The sequence below is a fragment of the Osmerus mordax genome, chromosome 13 (genome assembly GCF_038355195.1).
Source record: "Osmerus mordax isolate fOsmMor3 chromosome 13, fOsmMor3.pri, whole genome shotgun sequence".
NCBI classification, from domain to species: domain Eukaryota; kingdom Metazoa; phylum Chordata; class Actinopteri; order Osmeriformes; family Osmeridae; genus Osmerus; species Osmerus mordax.
Window position 1 is genome coordinate 5,997,791 of NC_090062.1, and position 15,714 is coordinate 6,013,504.

A 15,714-nucleotide genomic window follows, 5' to 3' on the forward strand; every position below is an offset into this window, starting at 1 on the left:
GAGACAAATTTCTCAATCCCTAAACAAACAGACACTCTCCTCACTCCTACCCCGTTCCCCCCACACACACACACACACACACACACACACACAGGATTGTGTGGATGGTGTGAACCGAACCGGCAACCCTGCTGTTGCTCCTCCTACCTGCAGAACAAACACGGGCGAGCCGTCCAGCTCCTCGGTGACGGAGCCGTAGTACTCGTTGACGGTGAACACGGGCGCCTCGTCGTTCTTGTTGACCACGTTGACCGTCACCACGGCGTAGTCCTCCCACTTGCCGTCGGAGGCCAGCAGGTGCAGCTTGTAGTGCTTGGTGACCTCGTAGTCCAGCGGCTGGGAGATGAAGATGGTGCCCACCTCCGGCTCCACGTCAAACACCCCGCCCGTGTTCCCTGACGTGATCTGGTAGCGCAGCTTGGCATTGGCCCCTGGAGGGAAGAGGAGTGACACACAGTAGGATCGGGGTCAGACTACTCTGCTAGTTTGGGGTTAGATCATCATCTGCTGGGGCTCAGGTCAAGTCAGCTCCCAGTGTTCATTAGCAGTTCCGTAGACTCAGATCTCAGCTCAGGTAAAGGTTTCTTTTTTCTCTTTCTATTTTCTCCCCCCCCGAACCCTCTTCTAATCACTTATGGTGGTTGATCAACAGTTTTACTCTCAATCCAATTACGGAGAGAGAATAACTTGGAATCTCAATCAGACTGAAATTACATTAGAGACACGGAAAAGGAAAGGAAAAGCAGAGAATGAGGTAAAAGAGCAATCTCAGAGGACATAAAAGATTCAAAGCTTATTAGCAACATGAAAGAGGATTGCAGGAAATAATACACTATTCCGCCAGTTTTAGAGCATTGGCTACGTAGATGCAACGTGAGAGTGGTGAAAGAGACCCCCCCCCACACACACACTCTAAACCCACTATCCCATAATAACCCCCCCCTGCCACACACGCACACACACTCTAAACCCACCATCCCACCCCACAAACCCCCACCTCAACCACACACACACTCTAAACCCCGTGTTTCCTTCCTTTTTTTTTTTTCGAAAACTGCTGAGATGTACTCCCAGTGGATAGCTTTGCTAACTCGTGCGGAGCAGAGTAAATAACCAAAATGAATGAACATACAACAACAACAAATACAAAAATTAAACAAATGTTTTTTTCCAACTTGTAGGCATTTTTAAAACCAAGCCCAGCCCCTATCCTCCCCTTGGCCATGTTCCCTGGGCAGTGGACTTATTCTGCTGACAGAAGAGAGAGCAGAGAGGATCTGATATCATCCACTGAGGCCCAAAAGAGGCAAATCCTCTCTCTGTTTTACTTGAGGGATTTTCTTTTTCTCTTAATGACCCCCCACCCCTGCACTGTCTCTCTTTCACTCTCTTTCTTGTTCACTCCCTTTCTCTTTCTCTCTTACTCTCTCAATACTACACTCTTCTGCGGTCTTTGTCTGTGTTTTTTAACTGTGTGTACTGTAGATTTGTGCGTGTGCATTTAGCTGTGTGTGAGAGCATGTGTGCGTGTGTTTTGCTCTGTGTGTGTTGAGCTGTGTGTAGGTGTGTAGGTGGTATATACTCGCCAGGCACATAAGTCCATTCATCAGTGCGAGGTGTGAGGTGCTGAGGAGGTCCACTTTGGCTCCGACATGATAAATGTCTGTCTATATGGAGGAACGCCTCCACTTTCTCCACACTCCCTCCCTCCTCCCAGCTTCCCCTGCTCCTCTCCTCCTTCTCCACACTCCCTCCCTCCTCCCAGCTTCCCCTGCTCCTCTCCTCCTTCTCCACACTCCCTCCCTCCTCCCAGCTTCCCCTGCTCCTCTCCTCCTTCTCCACACTCCCTCCCTCCTCCCAGCTTCCCCTGCTCCTCTCCTCCTCCTCCACACTCCCTCCCTCCTCCCAGCTTCCCCTGCTCCTCTCCTCCTCCTCCACACTCCCTTCCTCCTCCCAGCTTCCCCTGCTCCTCTCCTTCTTGACCACCCTTCCTCACTCCTGCCCTCCTCCATCACCACACTCCCTGTCTCATCGCACCTCCTACCCTTCTCTTTTACCATTGTCATCGTCCCTCCTCCTCCTTCACCACCCTCCCTAGCGCCTCCATTTCTCCTTTCTTTCCCCCTCCTCCTCCTCCTTACTCCCCTCGTGCAGGTCTGCTAGGCCATGGAAGCATTGGATATTTCTCTACAGGGATTTATGTGCAAGCAGAGTGTGAGCTAGCGCTGTGTGAACGAGGGGGAGTCGTGTGAATAAACGCCAGTGAGTTAGTGCAGCTGGATGGATGGGAACAAGGATAAGCGCTAGAGAAAGAGATAGAGAAAGAAAGAGACAGAGAGAGAGAGAGACAGCGAGAGAAAGCCAAAGAGAGAGTATTTCCTGGTGCCAGTGTTAGTTAAAGCATCCGTTGGGAGGTTTGATGTGTGTGTGTGTGTGTGTGTGTGTGAGTGAGTGTGTGTGTGCATGCTATGGCATAGCTTTACTAACGTGTTATGCCTACTTTCAACTTTGCAGCAGGGATTTACTATACATGTATGACTATACCCTCCATAGACCCAGACTCTGTCAGCTGTGACGTAAACCTCAATATATCTGTTTCCTGGTTGACAATCTGAGATGATCACAGATCTTCTATCACTCTCACTTCAGAAGCTGTTTTGGAAGAGTGACATTTCCGCCCTCCCTTCCCCCCTCCCTCTCCTCTACCCCACCTCTCCTAATCCTGCCCTTTCATTCTTTGCTCCTTCTCCCTTTTCCCCCTCTTCATCCTCATCTTCCTCTCCTCAGAACACCCTGCCCTCGCTCCCTCCCCCATCCTCCCTCTCCCACAGCCCCCTTCTTCCTCCTCCCTCTCTCCCTGTCCTTCTCGTGCCTTCATCCTGTCCTCACCCTCAACTCTCCCCCTCAGGTACCCCCTCGCCGCCACCCCCACCCCCGCCCTCCCCTCCCCCCCTTCCTTCCTCTCCTCCCCCTCTCCACCTCGTCCCTTCATCCTTGTCACCCACCTTCATCTTCGTCGTTAGCGCTGACAGTGAGGACGGCGAGGCCCACGTCTGCGTCCTCCTCCACGTCGACTTCATAGGCCGTCTGGGCGAAGCGCGGCTTGTTATCGTTCACGTCGCTGATGAAAACACGCACGTACGCCGTGTCTGAGGGGAGAATTCACACACACATTAAAAACGCCTAGTTGTTCCTATTCTGTCAACCTGAATTTATGTAGGTGTGTGTGTGTGTGTGAGAGAGAGAGTCTCTCTTCAAACACACACACACACACAAACATGCAAAACTATTTCTCTCTCTCTATGCCATCTCTGTATCATTCTCTAGAAGGTCTCTCATCTTTCCATTTCTCTGTATTGTCTTTTGACTGTGTATGTGTCAATTCACAGACTTGTTTTTTTTCTCTTTTTAAGAGTCAAACGTGAGAAGAGAGCCTGAGCGTGTGTGTGTGTGTGTGTGTGTGTGGAGGAGGAGGTGTAAGGTGTGTGTGTGTGTGGAGGTGTAAGGTGTGTGTGTGGAGGAGGAGGATGAGGAGGAAGGGGGGTTGAAAAAGGGGGAAAGGAGGGAGGGAAGAGTCAGGTTAGGAGAGGGGAGAGAGGTCGTGGGGGCCCATCCCAATATTCTATACTCCCTTTGATATCAGTATCAAAAGGAACATCATTTGCAATACACTCTTGGAGATGAGATAAATTATTTAAGCCTGTTGCAGAGATATTTTACGGTTCAGAAGAAAGATCGCAAGCTAATACACCCCAGCAGCGAAAAACAAGCCTGCAGCTCAAGGTCTATGCTTGTTAGGAGTCTGATGGAGAAGGGGAGACAGACACACGGCGAGAGAGAAAAAGAGAGAGCGTGAGAGAGAGACAAGGAGAGAGAGAGAAAGAGAGGAAAATGGTGGGATGTGATGATGAAGAGATAAAGTACTTGTCACTTCATCACTCATGTCACCTGGTGCCTGGTGCCTGCATGTAGAACAGAGCACGCCTGTGGCTCACATGACAACTTCCTCTTTCTCTCTCGACTCTGGGATTGTTTCAAGTCAATGTTTACTATTTAACACCACGTCTGCCTGTGTGTTTGTCTGTTTGTCTGTGTGTGCTTCCGTCCGTCTGGCTCGTTTGGTTCCAATGTTTCCCATCTGAAGCTCCTCCCATCCATTTCCCATCCCATCCCATCGCTGCTCTCTTCTACTCACCCCTGCTCTCCTCACTTCACTTCTCCTAACTCATCCAACATTTATAGCCCCCCAAAAGGAGTGATCACACTCCCCTCAAACCACGGCCTTGTTAATATTGGAGTGGTGTTTACGCTGTCAAAATGTCATAATGAAGCCAGCCAAGTGAAAAGAACTTTTAATAATCCATGCTAATATGTATGAAAAATACATCTTTGCCTCCCATAGTGTCATTTTTTCTCTCTCCCCTTGCTTCTCTGTGTGTCTCTCTCTCTTTCTATCTTCCTCCCTTGCTGTTTCTTTCCCCATGTATACTGTATCCATCCCTCTCTCCTTCTTTCTGAGGTCTGTTTGTGCTTTAATCAGGCAGAAAACATGGTGCTAGGGGTCCTGGGGATAGATAAAGAGATCTGAAGCGATCATCCTCGCTGCCTCAGTGGAGGGGACTAGCTTCTCTGGCTGAAATGCAATCCAGAGCGGTGCGTTTAAACCAGTCACATCGTTCACGGTGCATGTGGAGGATACCCAGCGTCAGAACCCTGGAGCGTTCTAGAAGCCTGCTGCTCACCTGAGTTAGGCAGCCCGTGTTTCCCCGGCCTGGCCGACTCCCAGCCATCCACTGACTGGACCTCCAGCAGGTAGGAACCCTTGGTCTCGCGGTCGAACACGGCCTCTGTATGGATGGAGCCCACCTCCGGGTCGATCCGGAAGTACTGGTGGTCCCCACTCCTGTCACTCAGCAGGGAGTAGGAGATCTGAGGGAACAAAGTCCGAACCAGAACATTCAAATCCGAATGGAATCAAACTGAGAATGAGATGGAGGATTAGAATAAGACTCGGATTCATTCCAACTCAGAGTCAATCAGGGTTGAAGGAACAGACAGACTCAAAGAGGATTTGCGTATCTCAATATCTTAACATTTCTCAACCTGAAATGGCCAACGTCTCCCAGTTGCATAAAGAATCAAATCTCAGACTTAATACTCCTGAATCTGACACCCTGAAGCTGAGATTTTGGAAGCACACACTGCACTGAGGTATTGTCTAACACTCTGTGGGCCAGTCTAATGCTCGGAGCATTTGAAGAATTTGGTATTGTGCTCATGCAATGTACCCAGTGCCCGACGGTTCCAAACAGAGGTGTGGAAATGAAGTGTGTTATGATGGAGGGATTAAGACAATCTAAATTCAGAAGATGAGATGAAAGCTCACTGATGTAATGATTCCAAAAAGTATGATTTATAGAGAAGCTCTACATCCCCCACAGCTGGGCGTCACCAGGTAGAGCAGTGTTACCTCATAGACTAAGGGTTTGATTCCGACCCGGGCCATTTTCTGCACATCATCCCTTCTCTCTTCCCCTGCCTTTCCTGTCTCTGACTAACTGTCACTCCCGAAATAACTGAAGCAGAAAATGCCCCTCAAAATATCTCTAGATGTTTAACATCCCCCATGGCCTGCTATGTCAGGAACAATGTGCTATGATTTAACGGGACTGTCTCAACACCTGAAATGTGCAAAGCTAGGTTCAATGACTTCAGACAGACTTTGGCGGGATAAAGGCAGGGACATCTAGTACCTCAGGCATGTACTTTACACACTTGCATACATTTCTATATTGCAAAACATTAGTTGATGTTGACGCTTGATCGACTGATTGATGGTCCATCTTCAATGCTTTTGGAAAGAAATGACATTGTGTAAGAGATCACGGATGAAGAGTCCATTTTGAAGAAAGAACGTTGTCACTCTTCCTGCAAACACACCATAGAATGCGTTGCTTACATTGTGGGAAACATTGCAGAATCAACGCAGAACGCAGTTGAGGTGGCAGGAAAAATATATCAAATGCCTGGTGCGTTAGACATTAGATGGCCGTGAGACCCATGAACGGCCGCATAATTGCATCATAATTGACATGGCCTTCCCAACAAAAGAACTGGATCCATGAAATAAGATAACCAAATGGACACCCACACCAGTCCTTTCACAAGAGAAGAATTTACTTCAGTTTTCATAATGAAAAAGAATGAATAATGCAGGGAATCAGTTATGAGTTACAAATGGCCTTCAACATAATAGTCTTTGAAAACAGTTCAGCAGAACCTTCCTGAACTACGCAGCAGACTGAAGAGACCCAATAGGGTTTAAATGTTTCCTGCAGGATCTGAAACATTTACGTCATTTAAAGTTATATTCACCTCTAGTTCAGTTTGCGGAGCTAACTTCCCAAAACATGGGACTCCCCCCCCCCCCCCCCCCCACCCCAAACACACACACAAACACACAGTTAGACAGTGTCACCTGGGTGGTCCTAATTCCCCCCCTTCACTTTCCCACTTACCGACAAGAAACGCATCACAACTGTGGTTGGTTAAGTTTACTGGCTGAATATTTGTTTTCCAATTAGTCTTACTAGGGTATTCAATTGATTTACACTGTTTTGTAAAAAAAAATTACGACCACTTTTTTTTTTCTTCTTCTTCACACTAAGGACCAACCTTGTGAGTTTAGAAGGGACCAACTCTGCTTTTAGTCTTTTACCCTCTTCTCTGTAACACCCCACTAAGAAAGCTTATCAGGGTTAAGGTATGTAAAACAACTCTGTGTTGAGTCTTTGTTTTAATGTGTTCTCACTCCCGCCCACAAATGATGCTCATTATCTAAACGTGAAACTGCATGGTATCAATGATTTACTGTGACATGCCCAGAAGAGAACAAGCAATTAGGCAGCCAAGGACACTCTGCAGACTCGCCGTACACAGGGTTTACACACCCAGCCAGGCTTCTTTGAAGAGTGAATTTAATTAGATAAACTAGCCCTAGTTATGTTTTTTGTCCGTGTATATGTGTGTGTGTGTGTGTGTGTGGGGGGGAGTGAAAGCGTGTGATGCGAGCGTCTGTATGTGTGCGTGTGAGAGAAAAATAAATTGACAAAGGGAAAAGGGATTTGTGTGCACATGCATGTGCACATGTGTGTGTTTGTGCGAGTGTGCGGATGTTTGTATCCCAGTGGGCAAGTGTATATTTGAAGTGCTGTATTGCAGGTTTTATGTACTGTGTGAGGCATCCCTGGAACTGGAGTGGAGTATAGATTTTATGTCCAAGCCAGTAGAGTGCTACATTAGGAAACCCACCCAGCGGTACTGGACACTGTAAAAAGTTTCTCTCTCTTTTTCTTTCAACCACACAATACTCCACAGCCAACAGGAAAGAGTCGTCCTGACTCTGTAAACTCTGCATGAACAGTTACATTTGGCATTTCACAGCAGAACTGTAAACTGACTTTGCCTTTATTGTTCTGCTTTTTATATCTAAAATACTGCTATACTGCATTTTCAACATTGCATGCTGTTGGTAAATGCCACAAAAGGGAATAGTTATGCGCAGAGTTTAATGTTATTGACTGCTCACCTTGCCATTCAAACCCAGGTCTAGATCATTGGCTGACACCTGGAGGACAAAGGTTCCGGACTCTGCCCCTTCAGTCACAGAGGCCTCATAGATGGAAGAGGTGAAGAAAGGAACATTGTCGTTTACATCTGTGTGAGAGATAGAGATAGACAGAGGAATGAGAGAGAGAGATTAGGAAATAGAGGGAGAAACAGGGAGAGACAGATGGAAAGTAGGAGCGATCGAGAGTAGATGTGGACAGTTGATTTAAGGACGAAGCATTAACTGGTTCAAAACCTCCAGACTTTACTCCCGGTCTAACATTTTACAAATCGATCCTTTTTTCTTCCCCCTTAGAACGGTCTTAATCAATCAATTAAACATGGAACTTAAACCTATTGCGGTCCCCCAACACTCCTCTTTTGCTCATCTCTTCATCCTCAGGAGGAGATGGAGAGATCTCTTAATTAGAGTGGTAGTGGAAGGATGAGAGGAGGGAGAAGGGTCTGGTCTGATGAATTATTTCTCCCTGGTTTAAGACTGAGTGTGTGTTTGAGGGATTAGGAAGGAAAGGGGGGAGGGAGGGATGGGCGTGTAGTAAGGAGGAAGCAGAGAAGGGAGGAAGGAACGGAGGAACAGAGGGAGGTAGGGAGAGTCTCACTGGCATAAAAAGGTCAGAGCTTCACTCCATTGGAGCAGCACTGGTGAACAGGGATCAAGCTTGGAAACAGAGACAGAAAAACAAAATTCCTATTGCAAACTCTGTTTATATTGGACCTGAACACCTCACCTCATTCCTAAAGGCTTTCATTGAATTCTTCCAGTATGATAGCTAACTGACATGTGTTGAGCTCAGCTCTTATCTGAAAACAAAACTAAATTCAAGAATGTGAACTGTGGAAGAAATTGGGATTTCCTGTGTGCTTACATCATTCACTAATCAATAGAACTAGTCATTGGATACTAGTTAGTACGTTCTCATGTAAGCTTGCTATTAATAAGAGTATATTGTGTCTATGTGTCAGGGTTAATAGATGTTCGGGGTCCTGAGAAAGTACTGGCTAAACTTTCCTTGTCATGACTACAAGGAGAGCTCCAACTATGAACTCTCTAGTCTGAGAGTTGTCATGTGTTTGGAGCAGTGAATCTCTTTCTCTGAGACTGTTGAAACGTCATTACTGCCTGACTGTCACAATCTATGTTTACATTCTTGTGCCCTATAAAAGATGGTCCTCCGGCTTTCGGAGCTGAGAGAGACATGATTGAGACCTAAGCCTGGTGTTGTGTATTATAAATACGTATTAAAATCCAGAACTCAACTGAACTTAGTCACTCCGTTTATGAAGAGACGGACAAACCACTTTCTTCATCAGAACCCTAAAGCGTTTGACACTAGACTAGTAAACTAAAACTACAGCACGTACTGCTGTGACACATTACATTTACATGTATTCATTTAGCAGGCGCTTTTATCCAAAGCGACTTCCAAGAGAGAGCTTTACAAAAGTGCATAGGTCACTGATCATAACAACGAGATAGCCCCAAAACATTGCGGGTAGCCAAAACATGAAGCATGCATTGTAAAAAGAAAGTAAGTGCCAATGGGAAGAACCATAAGAGCATGTAGTTAAACAAGTTACAATAAAACAACATGAACCTCAAAAAGTGCAAGAGCAGTGATACCAGTACACATGAACATGAATAATAAGTACAACTCCAGATTTTTATATATATATATACTGTATATTATAACAAACTTTATGATAATGTGTATGTCATTTTTGCATACATGAAGCTTTAAAATGATGTGGTATTTATTATATTAACATACATAGAATGTGTATGATATGTGGAAGGCTATATGTGACATTAGAACACATTGTACAAAACCCATCTGGCATTTGAGCACATTTAAACGACTTACCTGTGACATTAGCACACATTACACACTATGATAGTATATAATCATATTGGCACAATTACATGACTAACCTGCACCATTAGCACACATTATCCAAAATGACAGTATATTAGCATATTAGCACCCACACGCTACCTGTGACATTAATGTAGACGGTGGTGAAGGCAGCCAGTGGGACGGCCGCTACGTTCTGGGCTCGGACCCGCAGCATGAAGGTCCTGGTGGTCTCGTAGTCCAGCGGCTCTGCCACCAGGATGGAGGCGGAGCCGTCTTCACGGTTGGGGGTCAGGTAGAAGCGGACGGGCATGTTGGTCTCCGGGACCATGCCGTCCTCCAGGTTATAGGTCACTCTGGGGTCGCCCAGCGGGGACGTTGCCTTGATGGTCTGGAGAGAAGGAAAGAAGGGGGCAGAAACAAAATGGCGGATCAAAGGGAAGCAGCTAACGGTGGCGACCAACAATGTGATCTGCCAAGTGACAGGCGCTACACACGTTTTATCTCTTTAATATATTGTTATAGGTACTGTATGGCACCATGAATCTGTGCTGCAATCAACATACTCCAAATACAACAAATTGTTAGTGTACTTTGGGGATGTTGATGTCATCTCTGGAGTACATCAGTGTTCCTACCCAGCCTGCTTAATGGTATTCTAGCAAAAAAAAAAAAATCCTTGGCAAATCTATAAGTGCTTTGGCAGTCATTACTAGCTCACATTACCATCCAATCAACATTCATCTTCAAGAGGAATTAGAGAAGGAAATCACTCCTTCACACACAAACTCTCTCAGAATTATCCCTATCTCTCTATCTGTATTTCTCTCTCTTTCTCTTTCTCCTTCCCTTCCTTATTCTTACTTTATCTTCCAGTCTCTCTCTCCTTCTCTCTCCCCTTCTCTTTCACTCTCTCCCCTTCTGTTTCTCCCTCTCTCTCCCCTTCTCTTTCACTCTCTCCCCTTCTGTTTCTCCCTCTCTCTCTCTCTCTCTCTCTCTCTCTCTCTCTCTCTCTCTCTCTCTCTCTCTCTCTCTCTCTCTCTCTCTCTTTCTTCATCCGCATCTTTAATAGGATTAATAGCTCATGAGAGATCCAAAGGAAACTCAACCAATTAAGTTTAAAAACATTCCTTAAAATAATGTATAATTCAGAACAGCTGATTGGCATATGTGTTGAAGTTGTGTTGCTTGTAGGCACATTTTGGTGCAGAGGCAGTATGGATTCTGTGAGTGTGTGTGGGTGTGTTTGTGTAAATTACTTACAGGTAAGTCATTAGTGTAAATAACAGTTTGACAGGTATAAGTGGTATGTAATATGATCAGTAATTGTTCTACTATCTACTGTATAGAAATTTTTCTGAGAGTGAGTGTTGTGTGTGTGCACGTGGTGTGTGTCGGCATGTTTGTGTGAATGGTGGGCGAGCAGCGTGTGTGCGTCCGTGTTAGCGTCCGTGGACAAGTCAGTACAGTATATTAAAAGCAGCCTATGAATCTGTTTCAAGTGAGATCAAACAAGCAGACTCCATGACTCTTTCATGCGCTAAGAGGCTTGGGGAGAACACTGCTGTTGTGCTGAAGCATGGCTACTTACTGCACTTTCAGCAGGCCTTCCCTCCTGGCCCTCACTAAACCATGCCCCATCAACTCACCAGCCCTCACAGAAGACATTAAACATGCTATATCTCCAGCTTGCAGAGTCTGACCCAATCTGCTTCCAGTTCACAGTGACAACGACCTGGCTAAAGAGTAGTCATGATCTTGAGGGGAGGACTGACACGTGAGCAATCAGGAACTGCTGAAAATGGGCCTCCCTGAAATCACAAATGTTCTGTTTGTGTGTGTGCGTGTGTGTGTTTGTACTGAAAGTGTGTATGTGTGTGTGAGAGCAAGCATTTCTGTGCGTATGCTCTTGTATCTGCGTTTGTATATGTGTGTAGTGGGTGTGCTCATTTCGGTCCATTTGGGTGTGTGTGTTTTTTGGTGTCCTCACCACAATAGGTGTGTCTCTGACAGTGTTTTCGGGGATGACTATGTCGTAGCTGTCCTTTTCCCACTGTGGAGGCTGGTTCTTCACGTTAGTGATGGTGACAGCCAGCTCCACAGAGCTGCTCCTGTTCCCCCCGTCTGTCGCCACAATCTCCCTGGAAATGTATGTCCTCTGTAGGGGAGAGGACAGGGGAGGAAAGGAGAGGAGAAGAGAAGAGAGGAGGGCAGTGGAGAGGAGGAGGGGAGAGAGGAGAGAGGAGAAGAGAGTGTTGAGGGCATAGATTAAACAATGTTGAGTACCCTGCTATCAGCCATTAATTCATGCAGTCATACTGATGACACATGGGCGGATGAGATGACACAATGCTGGCAAAACTGTCATACCATCTGAGGGACCACTGTCGTCATAGCAACAGCTTCCCTTGGCTCAGACTATCACTAATAATTGATGGCTAACACCTCCTCGCCACATCAGGGCTCACACTCCTCTAGGATTCGCTAAGCGCAGGCACATACATTTGCATACATCCAAACACACATACACCAACACTAGGGAGGTAACTTTTCAGACCAGACAGTGGTTGCATTTCACACAAGACAAATATGAGCCATGTGTGTGTGTGTGTGTGTGTGTGTGTGTGTGTGTGTGTGTGTGTGTGTTGGGGACTAGCCTGTGAGATGGGCTGGTTGACGTAGACCCAGCCTGTCAGGGGGTTGACTCTGAGGTACTCAGGTTCTTCCTGGGACATGGAGTAAGTGATGGCGGCGTTGGAGCCAAAGTCGTCATCATGAGCCGCCACACGCAGGAAGCTGGTTCCTATCATAGTGTCTTCACGCAGGAAGTCTGGAAGCAGGTAAACACCAGTATTAGGGAGCCAGATACAGAGAGTCTGGAACTTGAGAACTCAAACTGCTTCTGTATGTTCTATGTTGAGTACTTGACCTGGTTCTAGGTTCTAGCTTACAGACTGTTCATACCGGTACAATATGTTCATCATCTTTCGTATTAACCCAGATCTAGATTCTAGGTTCCAGTAACCTGGGAACCAGACCCATCTGCTTGTGGTTAATTTGCTCTGGCAGATGGTTCTTGCCACTCTCCCATTCAAACACATTTCCCCTTGACATGAAACGTGCCTGGCCAATTACAATCGTTTATCTGATACGGGGCGGGTTTAAAACGGTGACTGTACAGAGGAGTGCCATTGAGTCATAAAAAAATATATAAAAATTTTTTGCTCTGAGTGGTCAAATCTACTCCACAATGTACAATTGAGTCCAGAAGCATTCTGGTCTGCACCTGTTGATTACACCCCTTGGAAATGTAAAATGAACAGAAAGGTTCCAGACTAGTACACATTTATGAGTTCCAGAGTGCTCACATTCATAGCGGAGGTTCTCAAACTTTGGGTTGTTGTCGTTCTGGTCCAGAATGAGGATGTTCAGCTGGCAGATCCCGATCAGGGGGTCACCTGCCTGGTCTGTTGCTGTTACCGTGACAGCGTACTCTCGCTGGTGCTCGCGGTCAAATTTCCTGGCCGAGGAGATCACCCCTACAAGGGCAAGGACACGGCAAGATGGGGCAACGTTACGATCAGAAGGATCAAGCAAGCTAGCCTTGCTGAGGAATGACTGGTAGTTTCCTGTAAATGGAGAAGTAAAGTTGGTGAGTGTTACTACAGTAGACTGTATCCCAACATAGTGGAATGTTGATATCAGAGATCTGCACATCCCTCACTGGTTGGTACAGTCATAGGATCCTAGATGGTGCCCAGGAAAGATCACCGACATGGAAGATGAACGCATAGAATTATCCAGCCAGTCTGTTTTGACTCAAAGTAACTTTGGGGATGACGAATGACTTCAAGCATGTCTCTTTACCCATCTATCCCCCCCACCCTGCAAAAGGTTAATGATTGATGACCAACGAACAGTTATATTTCACAAAGCCTTTCATTTTCTAAAAGGTCTTGAACATTTTTTAAATGCGGTCCACTCTCCACTTTGAGTGGTTGGCGGCTTGCTGAAAGGCTGTTATTATTGAAGAGAATTAGATTGAACTTTTGAATTCTTGAAACACTTGAAGAATGTAGAATGAAGGGGAAATCAACCTAACCGAGGAAAGTATAAGAGAAAGAAGATGAAAGGATGAAATGGAAGTCGAAGAAAGAGATTGAGGGAGAGAAGGAAGAAGAAGAAGATAAAGGCCACGAAGACAGGAAGACAATCAAGGGATTGTACCAGAGAGAGCTTATCTCCTCCAAGCCTCAGCTGTATAGCAACTCCTCTGAGATACCAGTAGGTTACTGGGTTACCTGTCTCAGGATGGATGGTGAAGGCAGGCACAGTGCTGTCTTTGTGCATGAAGCCGTAGGTAACTCTGCCGTTGGAGCCCTCGTCAGCATCCACCGCCTGCACCTGGAGCACCACGGTCCCTGCCAGCTGATTCTCCAGAACAGAGGTACTTTCTCGGTACTGCTGGCACTGGGGGAAGGCATATTTGGTTATGTTATACCTACTTGTTATCATCTCAGGACTTTTATTTTGAAATGTAAACTCTTTATCACCAAAATCTCAGTTATAAAAATAGGTTTTCTATTGTTCTTTCATTTGCAAACACAGCAATGAGGCACTCCCCAATAACTCATAGAAACCTACTATCGATCATGAACTCTACCCAGCACATCTTGTAGATAATCCCAGCTAGCTAATTACCTCAGGAAGTGTGAACTTTTAATCAGGATACTGCACTTCATTGTTATGTATGGATCCCCCCCATGCTGAGACATAAAAGTAAATTGCCACCAATTAATTTTGTTTTTGTCAAATATGACTAGCTTCACATACAGTACACACATCTGTCTGTCTGTCTATCTTTCTCTCTTTTTATCCGTTTATCCATCTATCCATCTATTTAATCAGTTACCATCATTTACCAGTATAATTTCTATGCAGTTGGTCAAGTACTATGTTTTGCTAACTAACATGTTTGAACTTTTGCCAGTGTCTGTCCTCGGCTCGATGGCCAAGGTAAGGTTTGGGTTCTGAAGATAAAACAGAATGTCTAACAAACCTCGGTGTTAGACAATCAAGAGATTAAGGTCAGACACTAGAAGCTTCTCAAAGAGGATAGAGATAAAAGATGTTAGATAAAGAGATACAAAGAGAGAGATAGAGAGAAATAAAAGTACTATGAGAAGAATACCATGTTTTTCAAGCTATTACTGTAGGAGGAAGAAAGGCGTGGAGCAGTTAGAGATGTGTATGCTTTTTCCATCATTATTTTGCTCTGCTGACATCCATCTGTGTTTTATATCTAACCAGCCTTGAATTAATGTGATTTGAGGAGATTCTCAGAGATAGATGTTAAGCCTGACAAGGAGTTTGTTCTCTCGGTTCTGCTGACTTGAGGCACACACCCTAACCCACCTCATACTGTACATGGTGTGTGTGTGTATGTGTGTATGTGTTTGTGTGAGTGAGAACTTCCACATCTTCCAATCTTATCTCCGTCTAATCATCAGTCAAAGACACAGTTGACGACAGAGAAATCCCAGATCAATTCTGCAACACAGGTCTTTGATGCTCACTTCAGACAGCTAATTACGTAATGACAGGGGGCTCATCTTCCTATCTTCTCCTCTCCTCTGCTCTCCTCTTCTTACCTCTATTCTTTTTTCTTCTTCTCTCCTCTCCTCACCTCTCATTACCTCTCCTCTTTTCTGTTCTCCTCTCCTCACCACTCTTCTCCTCTCCTCTCCACTCCTCTCTTCTCATTTCTCCCATGCCCTGCTCTCCTTTCCTCGCCTCTCGGCAGAGGAGTGGAGAAAGAGGCGAAGCTGAAGGGATGCTGGGAGGAAGAGCAAGGGACCAGAGAGAAGAGGGTCGCAACGGCCACACAGTGCTGTGCCTGGCCCCTGTCTACAGAGGGCCTCCAGGACACAGCTGAGGCCCTCAGACTCAATCCCTCTCTCTCAGCTTTGGCGTGACAGACGAAATCCGACCTAAGCTCACAGCGACTGTGGCACGCCGGCAAGAGGGGGATCATAAAACGCAAACATGAAGAGGGGGGGGGCTCCCAGGGTGGACTGTGCGAGCACATGAAAGATCGGAGGCTCAATCTCACTCCGAAAAAGGTGAAGCGAGCGTATGTGTAAACCTGCGCTCCCCTCACCAGGGAGATGGCGATCCACTGGCAGCCAGGAATAATCAACACAGCATATCTCTGGGGCCAAAAACGAGGCTC

General features: G+C 46.0%; 1 protein-coding gene across 1 annotated transcript in view; it reads right to left on the bottom strand.

Annotated features, from left to right (window-relative positions):
- The window catches only part of si:ch211-186j3.6 (neural-cadherin), a 139,774-nt gene that overhangs the window by 38,925 nt on the left and 85,135 nt on the right, over nucleotides 1-15,714 (bottom strand). The window contains 9 exon segments of the mRNA XM_067249417.1: nucleotides 148-431; nucleotides 3,006-3,149; nucleotides 4,743-4,929; nucleotides 7,589-7,716; nucleotides 9,624-9,873; nucleotides 11,473-11,640; nucleotides 12,140-12,312; nucleotides 12,851-13,021; nucleotides 13,784-13,952. Coding sequence (XP_067105518.1) covers nucleotides 148-431; nucleotides 3,006-3,149; nucleotides 4,743-4,929; nucleotides 7,589-7,716; nucleotides 9,624-9,873; nucleotides 11,473-11,640; nucleotides 12,140-12,312; nucleotides 12,851-13,021; nucleotides 13,784-13,952 — 1,674 coding nt within the window.